We start from the raw sequence: 12,615 nt of genomic DNA, 5'->3' as shown, positions 1-12,615 counted from the left end.
CGTTTTGCAATGTTTGTTCTTTGATGGGATTGGAAGGAATATTTCCTTTGTCCCCCTACTTCTTCCTTTCTTCCCACTTTTCTCATCCTCCCTCCTTCCCCCTCCCTCTTTTCTTTCTTTCCCTTCCTTCCTTTTTTCTTTTTCTTTCTTTCTCCCCCTGCCTCCCTCTCTCCTGACACCTCAATAGCCTCCTCAATGAGTTTCCTTGTTCTACTTTAATTTTATTTGCTTTCTGACAGTTTTCATCTTCTTTCATTCCCCCCACCCCATTCATCCCCAACCAAAGCTTTTTGTTGTTGTTTTTCTAGAGAGAGGACATCTTTTGGCCATTTTTGTCAGGTGCTAAAGAACAATTATGAAAGCATCTTTAAAAAAAATTTCAAATGATAGGGTTATGAAAAAATCAAGATGCATTTGTTAATCATCAGTCTCTTTAAGAAACAAAGATGTATTTATTTTTTATTACAATTTTATTATCTTCAGTTGTACAAAAAGGTTTCAATTCATCATGTCAATTTATAAGTAAATGCATCTTTTATAATGCTGGAATCAAGCTATATGATTTCTGACAGCTCAGTTGTAACAAAGTTTTGTCCTCTGACCTGCATTTTGTTGCAGGGGTGGTTTTGGTGGTACGAAGTGTTTGAAAAGAAGGATTTGAATATGGTAGGCAGATGCTCTACCACCACAATCCCAACCCTTTTTCCTTGGTTAGCTATTGGAACAGCTAGGATCCCCCAATTTTCCCTGGCCAGGCTGGAAGACAATCCTCTTATTCATGCTTCCTGCAAAACTGGTATGTTAGGCATCCCCATCATTCTTTGAAGTTGGGGGTCTTGTAAATTTTTCATTTTCCCAGCTGGTTTTCAATTGTAATCTTCACAATTTTTATCTCCCATGTAACTGGGATTATAGGTGTGAGTCACCAGTACTCATTCCTTGACCTGTTTTAATGAGATGTTTTCTAAATACACATACACATATGCAAACAGCCAAGTTTACCACAGGAAATAAGGAAGCGTAGTGAAAGAATTAAAGATAGTTTATTTGTAGCTCATCTGCATCCACCTTACTTTCTATCACAGCATTATCTACTATTATTTTGGTAGCAGGGTCCTTTGTGGTTTTTCTCTAAGAGCATTGTATCCATCTCTGGAAAATAATAAATCTTCTAAGTAATGGTAATGTAAAAGTAACTCACTTGAGAATGTGTTGATTATTATGATTCATAGAGAGGCCCTGACATTCTGTAGGCTAAAATTAATGCAGTAATGTCTGGAAGTCACCTTTTGTGACCCTTCAAGGTGGTGTGCTTATTGTTAATACATGGCATGTTCAATCAGTGCAAATTGTGCCAGCAATGGTGACAGTACCACTTTGCTGAGCTGCAAGATGGCCTCATGTTCAATGAAGAAATACTTTGTCAGAGGGGATAAAAAATGGAAATGAGCTACTGCTTCTGGACTCTGATTGAATTAAACCTGGGGACCGTAGAGGTTATGGTTCCTCTTCCTGTAAATTGTGATCAGAATTGTGTGCTTTTTACATCCTGTATTGAATTAATTCAACTAATATTGATTTGCTACCTATGAGGTGAGCGCATTAAGTGCTCATTCTGATGACTGCAGATAGACAAAGGCAAATGGATTTGGGACCCCTAAAACCTAGCAAAGGAGATGCCACATGTTTGGAATCATATATAATGTCAAGAAGCAGTAGTCTCTGCTGTGGGAGAGTAATGATAACAGCATGCTGAGTTTTCAGAGGAGGTGCCCATCAGTGTTCTCACTGAAGAAGCAGGAAGATGATGGAAGCAAACCAAACTTTTGAGATTTGGTTAGGAGTTGAATATATGGAATTGGGTTGGGGCAGTTCCAGAGGAACTGCACAAGCCAGAAATGTGAGGTAGAAGTTCTTCAGATTTCTGTAGTAAAGGGGAATCTGGCTAGAGTCAAAGGATCCTCAAAGAAGAGTCAGTAGATCATTATGATGTGGCAGGGCATAGTGGCAAACACTTGTAATTCCACCTAATCGAGAGGTACAAGCATCATGGCCTGAGGTCGGCTGGGGCAAGAGCACAGGATTCCATCTGAAAAATAAATGAAATACAGAAAGGGCTAAAAGTTGTGTGGCTTAAGTGACAGAGTGTCTGCCTAGCTGTCTCGAGGCCCAGAATTCAAACTTCAATACTGGACAAAATATTCAAAAGCTCTCTGGCTCACATCTGTGGTCTTAGCTACTCAGAACAACAAGTCTGGAAAGATCACAGCTCAGCTGGAGGGGAGGAGATAATGAAAAACATATAAAGAGTAGGTACAGTAACATGTGCTTGTCATTTCAGCTACATTGGAAGCATAAATAGGAGGATTAGTGTCCTGGCTAGTGGTCAAAAGTTAAGACAATATTCAGTAAAATAATGAAAGCAAGTAGAGCTAGAGGAGTGACTCAAATGGTAGAGAACCTGCCTAGCAAAAAAAACTAGGTTCAAACCTCAGCACCAAATATGACAGGCAAGAAAGAAAGTTTTATGCATCACAGTGCCCAGGAAATGGCTAAAACCAATGGCCTTGGCCTTCAGTCCACAGGCCTAAGTCCATCTTGTAACCATAGGAACAGAGTATGTGAAGGACTTGGTCCAGACGTAGTTCATGCATTGGACAGAAAAGGGAAGTAAGCAAGGATTCCAAGCATGGCCACCTCCACTGGTGTTGCGACTTCATCAAGGAGGAAAATCTGGAACCCTAACTATGGCCATGGAGTCGTGGGGAGAACACGATTCATTGAACATGAGCAATAAAGCAAGGGGAAGGAGGGGGAAAAGAAGTACTGAGAAAAAACATGGATTTGATTGAGCCACCTCCCATTTGATATGCCCACAGGAATTATTAAAAGAGTAAAAGAAATCTAAAGAATAATTAACTGCACACATGAGGAATGAAGATAAAAATTAAAACCAGAAGCTGGGTGCTGGCGGCTTAAACCCGTAATCCTAGCTACTCAGGAGGCTGAGATCTGAGTTCCGTGGTTCAAAGCCAACCCAGGCAGAAAAGTCCATGAGACTTTTCTCTCTACTAAACAGAAATGGAGGGAGGGAGGGAGGGAGGGAGGGAGGGAGGGAGGGAGGGAGGGAGGGAGGAAGAAGAGAGAAAGAGAGAGAAGCTGGCAGTAGAGTTGTGTTTCAAATGCTAGAATGCTAGCCTTGAGTAAAAAGCTCAAGGGCAGTGCGCAGGCCTGAGGTCAAGCCACAGAACTAGTACAACAAGTAAGATAAAATAAAAAAGCTAGAGCACAAACTTTACTTTTATTGGGAAAAATCTGAATAGAGCTCTTCATTGGAATATCTCTGTTCATAAATTCAGCAGCAGGCATGAGAAATGCATAAAAGAGAGAAGGGCTGAGCTTATATCCCCAAGGAACAGCTATGCTTTTAAGATACAACAGAGAAAGGAAATCCTGTCTCCAGCCAAAAAAAAAAAAAATACCTCCACATACTGAGAAGCAGCCAGGAAGCAGAGAGCTCAGGAGACAAGAAAGCAAAGGGCCAGAGGGATCAGCAAAGCCTGGACCAAGCCAGGCTTTCTGGCTCAGGGAACTTTCTCTGAAAAGAGGAAATGGTGCTTCGCAAAGGAAGAAGGCTCATGGCATTGTGGCTAAACGTGTGTGTTTCCAAGCAGTTCTTTTTGTCTCTACTAAAACATCTTCCATTCCCAGCCACGGGCTTCTGTTCATAGAGCAAGCTTTGTAATCGCCAGCTTTGCCTCTCTTCCCTGGAAGAGCCCTTGCCCACACGCACAATAGCTGTTCTTTCCTGGGGCCCTCTCCATACTCAGAGGTCTTCACAACTCTGGTTTCCCCAGAAAATGAGCCCTGCTGAGCTCAGGCCCAGGGCTGGATCACAAACCATCTGCTGCAGGCCTGGGGCTAAGACTCTGTGGTGGGTCATTATCCCCAGCTTGTAAATTCTGTGATCCATATGTATTTGTTTTTCCGAAAGGATTTTTCCCTTCTGATTGTTAAAGGGTCTATTTTCATCAAAAGATTTTTTTAACCCTCTGAAATAGATTGTATTCTCTTCACATTCCTGTTGTGCCAAGTTGCAAGACCACCCCCAAGAAGACCACCGAGATTCAGACACTCCGAAATGCAAAAGCAAGGCAAGGCTTTATTGAACGAGCTGCCAACTCGGGCCTCGTCCTACCCACCGACACAGCGGAGGTTAGGAGGGAGCCCCGAGCTGTGATTACACAGGGCTTATAAAGGCAAAGAACAAGGTTACAACAATCAGCTGTGCAAGCAAGATTAGAACACAGGTACAAATCTGATTGGCTCAGGGTTCGATACTAAAATAGGGTTCACGTGGTGGGGCCTGACTTCAAAGTCTGGCACCTCATTTCCCCCTTTTTCTTTTTGGTACCTTGGGAGCCAATCATGGCTCCATTCTGTCCATTTCAATGGCTTGCATGTCTAGGGGATGATATAGAGGTAAGGCATGGGCCAGTAGGGCCCAATGTAGTAACCAAAGGGCCTGTCACCATTTCTTACAAGAATAGTCTCTGTACCTCTGTTTTGCATGCCTCTAGTTTATCCTGCCTCATCTTCACAAAAACAACTCTGGTCCCTTGATTTTAAAGGGGGGCTGATGGGTGAAGATCATCCATCTTCTGTAACTTCTTCAGGCTGACTCAGGGGCGTAGACCTTACCTAGCCAGGGACCTATAACCTTAGTCTCAGTCTAACTTTCTTTTCTTGAGGCGAAGGCAAGGTGGCTGAGTTGGGTGCTTGGAGACCTCCCATGTTCCATCACGGTAGTTGTCATCCAGGGCAAAGGGGTCAGCTGGCCTGGCGTGGAAGCAATGAACCCAAGTGGCGATGCCGTCTAGGGTTCCTTCCACTGTGGTTCTTAGGATTTCAGTCCCCTGGTCTGAATAAATGGGGGGTAGGGACAGAAGCAGAATCATATCTTTTAGAGTCCAATTCATTTTCTCTACCTGTCCTGCACTCTGGGGTCTATAAGCACAATGCAATTTCCAATCCGTCCCCAGTGCAGCGGCTATTCCCTGACTTACTTTTGAGACGAAAGCCTGTCCGTTGTCTGACCCAACGGTGTATGGGAAGCCATACCTGGGTAGGATTTCTTTCAGATCTTCTTAGCCACTACATTCGCAGTCTCATGCTTTGTTGGATAGACTTCAACCCATCCTGAAAATGTGTCTACAAAAACTAGCAAATATTTGTAATTTCTGTGAAATCTACTTCCCAATACACACCTGGCCTATTCCCACAGAGGCGAGCTCCTTTAGTAATCTGTTGATTGGGGGCATTGGCAAGCTGACAGGCCTTTAACAGATCTCAATAAGGACACAATCTCAGGTCTACAAGCTTTCTTTACTAAACAGATGTATGAGCTTAAAATTCTCACTGCCAGTCAGGGCTCTGAGTAAATGCGGGGGGTGAGATTTTAATCTATCCTCTCATTTGACAAACTTACCCTTACTAACCACTATCACAGATGACTGGCAAATTCCTGCCCAGTAGACAGACATGGGCATTGGAAAGGCATGCTTATGAACTATTCTTCTAGGACTTCCCGGCTTTAACTTTTGAAAGGCCAACAGTAGTGACTCTAGGATCTGACACCATCTCTGCCATCCAAGCAGTGGCTTACTGCCTCTGGATGCTCCATCACTTTTGTCCCAGGAGGAGTGACTTTCGACTTGGACTCAGGGCCTGAGTGCTGTCCCTCAGCTCTCCAGCTCAAGACTAGCACCCTACCACTTTTGAGCTCCACACCACTCCGTTCCCAGCACTCTGCTGGCTAATTACAGACAAGTCTCTCACAGGGACCTTTCTTTGCCCGGGCTGGCTTCGAACCGCAGATTCAGATCAGTGAGTCTTATAAGGGGCCACTTTACTCCAATTATAAGCAACAAGGTGGTCCACACAGAAGTAGTTTTTAAGCATGCTCTCTTACCTGGAACTTATTAAGGGTCAGTATTAGATCTTGACAAACTTGTAGGAATCACCTGTGCTTCTCTGTGGGCCTGCTGGAAACTGTTACAAAAAAACTACAAAGAAGCTGGAATGGCAATTAAACATTTTGGTAGCCATAATTCTCCCTTTCTCACTTTGCAATAATTATTTAGGACAATTTTACTTCCAAACTTCTTATCTAGAAATGTATTCTTGATTTCCAAAGCCTTTCTAACACTAACAACACTTTAGCTTTTATCTGCATTGGAAAAACTGAAGCTCACAGGCAATCTGAAACCAGGTGCCGCCCTTTGCTTACGGGCTGCTTGTTTCAAAAGAGCCTTTTTTTTTTTGTTTTTTCTTCAGTCCCAGTTACTGCATGGCATGAAGACCTTTGAATTTAAACTTAGTTTTGCATCATACTGCAGTCTTGAACATGTTCACACTCACACATGCACACACACATATATTTTCAAAAGATCTTAAAGCGCGCTGAATAAGCATCGGCCGTACATTTTAAGACAAAAACCTTTAACAAATGATTTTACCATTCTCCAGCCTCATTTCCCAGGGCTTGATAGTTTTAGTAAAACATTTTTAGTCTTAGTAAAACATTTTAGCGCACCAAACAATTTTCTGCTTAAGAAGGCTGGGTGGGGTCCCCTAGAGTTCTTTTTTGCGGACATTCTCACTGATTGACTGATTGTGGGCTGTCACCTGTACATCTTTCCAGTGAGCTAAAGTCAAGTCCAGGGGAGTGGAAGGAACGTTCCCCATCATCCGTTTGTCAGGCACAGTGCAAGAAAGAAACACACAAAAATGAGCTCCTTAACCTCCCTCCAGTGAGCTAGGATCAAGTCTAGGGGGCTAGATGGAGGTCCTCAGAACGTTATCTATAGCTCTGATCAGATGTTCAGTCCAAAAGGCTACAAGAAACAAACAATTAATACAAAAGGAGGAAAACACACAGGCCTAAGAAAAGCTACGAGTTGGAGATCTCCCAAGCTGGCCCACAACCTCCTACAAGGGTGCAGAAGGAATGGACCCGAGTTGGCCCACAACCTCCTGCAAGAAGGAGTGGACCCGAGTTGGCCCACAACCTCCTGCAAGGGTGCAGAAGGAGTGGACCCGAGTTGGCCCACAACCTCCTGCAAGAAGGAGTGGACCCGAGTTGGCCCACAACCTCCTGCAAGGGTGCAGAAGGAGTGGACCCGAGTTACGAGTTGGAGATCTCCCAAGTTGGCCCACAACCTCCTGCCAGGGTACAGGAGGAGTGGACCCAAGTTGGCCCACAACCTCCTGCCAGATAAGCAGAAGGAGCAGACCCAAGTACAAGGTGGGCGGGTTGAGTCTCGTTTAGGAGGCCCTCCTGGTCAGTTCCGGCCAAAAACCAAACTGACTCGCGCCCTACAAGTATAAGCAAAAGCAAAACAGACAAACAGACAAATTACAGGACAAGACAAATGAACAGGGCTGTTTTCTTACCTTCGGAGTCTGGGATCTCAGGGTCTCTGGGGCTATCCCGGACGAAACCCCAAATGTTGTGCCAAGTTGCAAGACCACCCCCAAGAAGACCACCGAGATTCAGACACTCCGAAATGCAAAAGCAAGGCAAGGCTTTATTGAACGAGCTGCCAACTCGGGCCTCGTCCTACCCACCGACACAGCGGAGGTTAGGAGGGAGCCCCGAGCTGTGATTACACAGGGCTTATAAAGGCAAAGAACAAGGTTACAACAATCAGCTGTGCAAGCAAGATTAGAACACAGGTACAAATCTGATTGGCTCAGGGTTCGATACTAAAATAGGGTTCACGTGGTGGGGCCTGACTTCAAAGTCTGGCACCTCATTCCCTTGAGGAGAAGCATCTGGTATACTTTTTCTCTCTTCATGGTACCTCAAAGCCCTTGGCTAATAGTAGTGCCATATTAGATACGACAACACAGGAATGGGGAAATTTTGGTTGTGGTTCTGTAGCATCTTGTTTCACCTAACAAATACACATGCCCAGGGAATATAGTTCCTCATAATCATGTCTTCTGTTATTCTCTCATTTCTGTCTAATAGCATTATAGAACAGAGATTCATATTTTCATTTCCCAAATGAGGAAGTTAAGGCTGAGAGAATGTAATTTAAATAAGACAAGCCTGATAACTACTCAAAAAATGTTATCAAGTATTATTTTTACCCCATAAAATAACAAACTCCTTGTTATTGATTGGCAATAGATTGGGTTTTGTTGTATATGCATAACATCTTTACCTGTTACCCTGAAATTCGATACTCATGATTCCACACAGTTTTCTAAGTAGCTGTACAACTATGATACAACTATCATAGATTAAATCTGCTTTCTTATCTCCATAGTGGATAGAACATTAAATGCAATCATGGGGGTGCATATTTGTGTCTTTATGGGGTAAAGCTAAAATAGCCAATTAGAGTAGTTAGTGTAGTGGTTAAGAGACTAGGCTTTTGAATCGGACTTGGATTTAAGTTCCACTCAAGAGTATTGCACTCTGTGGCTATGAATTAAGTACCAGATTTATCTTAAGGTGTTTGTTGTTTTTGTGTGTGTTTTTTTTTAACTTGGAGGTGTATCTGCCACATTTCCATCTGGATCTAGAAAGAGAAATCTCTATCTGTGTTTCTGCCTGGTTCTAGGGTTCTCTGGAATACAGAATGAAACAAGATTGTCACAATACATGCAGCTCTTTGGTTCTTGGCACCTGTCTCCTGTCCCAGTGCTCCATGAATGGCAGCTGCCCTATCCCAGGCTGTGTTGTCTCCAAGTAGCAGCACAGCTTAAGAAAGCCAATATCATGCCTAAACCGGTTCTTAAAGAGTTGTAGGGGATGGCTATACCTTTAAGACCTGGGGCTGCTTGGCTGCTAGCTACTCCTACCTCCTTCCCAGTCCGGAACCGGAAGGAGTAGTTCTGAACCAGCCCCACCTCCCATCTCGGTCTTGAGTCCACGTGTCTGCCTCCAAGATGGCGCCGCCTAGGGCCCAGGGGCAGTTCCATTGGGGTATGACGTCAGCCCGTGGGGGAGGTCCTATGGCGCTGCTCTTGGATGGACATACTTATTAGCCTATCGTTAGCACCTGGTCAGTCCCTCTCCTTCCCTCGTCATTACTGCTATAAGTTTGATTGCCCCTCCCTTGAATAAAGAGAAAGCTCTTGAAGCTTCTCGGAGAGCCCATGCGTACTTGTCTTCCTTGGCGAGTATAGGGAGGGGGAAAGCATTCTCGAAACCACACGCTGACCAAGGCTATCCGTGACCCTCGCTCCCGCACTACTTCCTATTGGCCAGAGGATATGCATTGAGAGCGATTGGGGGACACATAAGGGGATGAAAGGCTTGGTCTCTCCATAAAGGAGAGGATAGATTTAGCCTGGCAAAGAGTGACAATTAATACAAAAGCAGGCAGGTATGGGCATCAGGAGACCTTTCTGACAAAGAAAGCAAAACAGTACATCAAACTAAAATGTAAAGGATTTACAAAGTAGTCAGACAGTTCTCTGAAACAGGATTACAAAATATGACAGGACAAAGTAGGGTCTTCTGACCACAACTGATTAGAAATATACAGCTCTGTTTGATTAATGGAGACTCTTTAATACTCAACCTTAATTAAAATACCATTTTCCACATGTGTTTGTACAATATCGCTTTATGGGTTGTTTTAATGATGAATTTAGAAATGATCAAGAACAAATAATCAACTTAGTTGTTTGAATAAGGAATTTTGCTTTCCAGATGCCTATAGTGGCAACATTGTAGAACTGGGCAAAGCAGGAATCCTGGCTCCCATGGGTTCAAGCCAGGCTGCTTGTGGGAAGATGAATTTTAGAATAATGGCAGAGGAGAGGCAACACTCTTCAGAGATAGCTGTGCACGAATGCTGCCTTCTTCTGAGAGCAGCAGCTGGGAGAATGAGCAGCCCTCGAAGGTGGATGGAATCTTTGTCTCTGGCTTGCCACTTCCTGTGTGCTCTGCAGCCTGAGCCAAAGAGCAAGGGCAGGTGTGCCCCCCCCCCATGTCTGCTCTTTTCAAACCAGTTGGTAATTGCAAGGGCTGTAATCATACAAATGGTAGAAAATGGGCATGCCTATCTACACTAGCTCATGTCGAGCTCTAGAAGGATGTGGTGATTTTCATTAGTCTATCCTATCCCTGTACAGTCTGATGGGCACTGTGGTAATCTGGTTTGAAATCATGAGCAAGTCTTTGTGATATGATGGTGAGATATTAGTGAGCGTCAACAAGCATGACTTAGAATCACTTCTCATGCACTTGCACGTACTGTTAACTTCATGAAGTTATGGCATCTTGTTGCTCAGAATGTAGCAGTACTATTTCTTTATTGGATTGTCAATTGAATTTTAAAAAGTAAGACGTCAGGGGTTGAGGTTTTAATTCAATTACAGAGTATGTATGTAGCACATGTATGACCTTAGCTTTCATTTCCAGTACAAAAGGAGGGAGGAGAAAGGAAGGAAGGAAGGAAGGAAGGAAGGAAGGAAGGAAGGAAGGAAGGAAGGAAGGAAGGAAGGAAGGAAGGAAGGAAGGGGGAGGGAAGAGGAAAGGAATACACTTTAAGGGGCTTTGTTATAGTAATTCTGTATATGTTTTAAAATATTTGGTTTATTTCACACCTTTGCCAAGAAGTAATTGTTTCATTTCTTTTACTTTTATTTCTCTGAGATAGTAAGTCCTATGTAAATTCCTATGTCCTAGACTTGAGACAATCGCAGCATGGCTGTGCTTGGACTCTTCTCTTTGCTGCTTTTGCAAAGTCTAGCCACCAAGGCCACTTTTCCTGATGAAGCCATTGCTGAGTTGCCAGTGCATCTGTACCACCATCTTCGGGCCACTGGGGAAGAGGAAAATATTCTCTTCTCTCCACTGAGCATTGCTCTTGCCATGGGAATTATGGAACTTGGGGCTGGCGGGTCTACTCTGAAGGAAATCCGCCACTCCATGGGCTACAACAGCCTGAAAGATGGTAAGTGTCCTTGGCTTTCATGTGTTCCAGTGACTTGACTTGAATTTAGTTTCAGTTCTATTGGCATACACCGGTGGCAGCTGTGTTAGGTCAGGATATGGAATGGGGTGATAAAGCTGAGAGAAGGACTAGGAAAGAAGAAAAGTGTAAATTTCTGGCTCCAACCATGGCTGAATGAATTTATAGAAAATATATCTTTTAAAAAGTAATCTTGTTTAGGCTAAGTGCTCATGCCTTCCATCCTAGCTACTCAGGAGGCTAAGTTTCAAGGATCCTTGTTTGAAGCCAGACTGGACAGTAAAATCCCTGAGACACTAATCCAATTACCTACCAAAAGGCTGGAAGTGGAGCTGTGGCGCAAGTAGTAGAGTGCCAGACTGGAGAACAAAAGAGCACAGGGACAGTGCCCAGGACCTTAGTTCAAGCCCAAGGTGCCAACACACAATATCTATTATCTATATCTATATTTATCTATGGGCATATGGATATATATGTTTAATCTATATAGATATAGATATATATCTGTTTAAATAAACCCCATTCTGATAAGGAAATACAAAAGTGATTCTGTAGTTGCCAGTCTATAGAGAAGAACCGGTAGTAATTATTCTATATAATAGATAATAACAAACATAAGGACTGTAATGACTACTACATAGAAATGGCATTTGAAGAAACGTAAATGATTTCTAACAATCAGACATTCTGATTAAAAATCAACTGCATCCTCACTGTTTAAATGACATCTAAGAATTTTTTGAAATGACCTATGTAGTGTTGGGGTTAAATTTCTGCTCACAAAAGTACTTTATAATTATTTTAAACTAGTATATGATTTGATGTGTCCAATGTGCATATGAATTAATTGATCAGGAATTTAAGCTCTACAACAAATTTAATGGATTTTTTAATTATAAATTATATTCTTCTAAATCTTTGAAGAATGAAAATGTCTAATATGAGTAAAACGTGAAGGAGCAGTTGAGTTTTAAATTAAGGAATTCAACTGAATTTTTGATAGTTACAAAGTAAAATACTATAAATTTTCTGAAAATGACCTGAGTACTTTAAAAATAAAACAACTCAATAAAATATCTACTTTGTAAATTCTTCCAAGATAATAACAAAATGAAAAGTAGTAGCGCAACACTGGTGCCTCATGCCTGTAATTCTAGCTACTTAGGAGGCTGAGATCTGAGGACCACTGTTTGAAGCCAGCCCAAGCAGGAACGTCCATAAGACTCTGATCTCTAATTAACCACCAAAAACCCAGAAGTAGAGCTGGAGGTGAAAGTGATAGAGTGCTAGCCTTGAGCAAAGAAAAGCTCAAGGACAGTGCCCAGGCCCTGAGTTCAATCCCCACAACAAAAAATGAATAAATAAAAAGTAGTTATCACGGGGGGCTGGGAATATGGCCTAGTGGCAAGAGTGCTTGCCTAATATACATGAAGCCCTGGGTTCAATTCCCCAGCACCACATATATAGAAAACGGCCAGAACTGGTGCTGTGGCTCAAGTGGCAGAGTGCTAGCCTTGAGCATAAAGAAGCCAGGGACAGTGCTAAGGCCCTGAGTCCAAGCCCCAGGACTGGAAAAAAAAATTAGAAAAGTTATCACTGGGGATATGGTGCAATAGTA

At 42.9% G+C, this 12,615-nt stretch overlaps 1 protein-coding gene across 1 annotated transcript in view; it reads left to right on the top strand.

Moving 5' to 3' along the window:
- The window catches only part of Serpini1 (serpin family I member 1), a 75,180-nt gene that overhangs the window by 40,509 nt on the left and 22,056 nt on the right, over positions 1-12,615 (top strand). Inside the window, exon 2 of the mRNA XM_048347172.1 lies at positions 10,712-10,979. Within this exon, the coding sequence (XP_048203129.1) occupies positions 10,730-10,979 (250 nt within the window). The 5' untranslated portion in view covers positions 10,712-10,729. The remainder of the gene's footprint in view (positions 1-10,711; positions 10,980-12,615) is intronic.

Source organism: Perognathus longimembris, chromosome 5 (assembly GCF_023159225.1).
Source record: "Perognathus longimembris pacificus isolate PPM17 chromosome 5, ASM2315922v1, whole genome shotgun sequence".
In the NCBI taxonomy this organism is placed as follows: Eukaryota; Metazoa; Chordata; class Mammalia; order Rodentia; family Heteromyidae; genus Perognathus; species Perognathus longimembris.
This window is presented reverse-complemented; position numbering and strand designations above follow the sequence as displayed.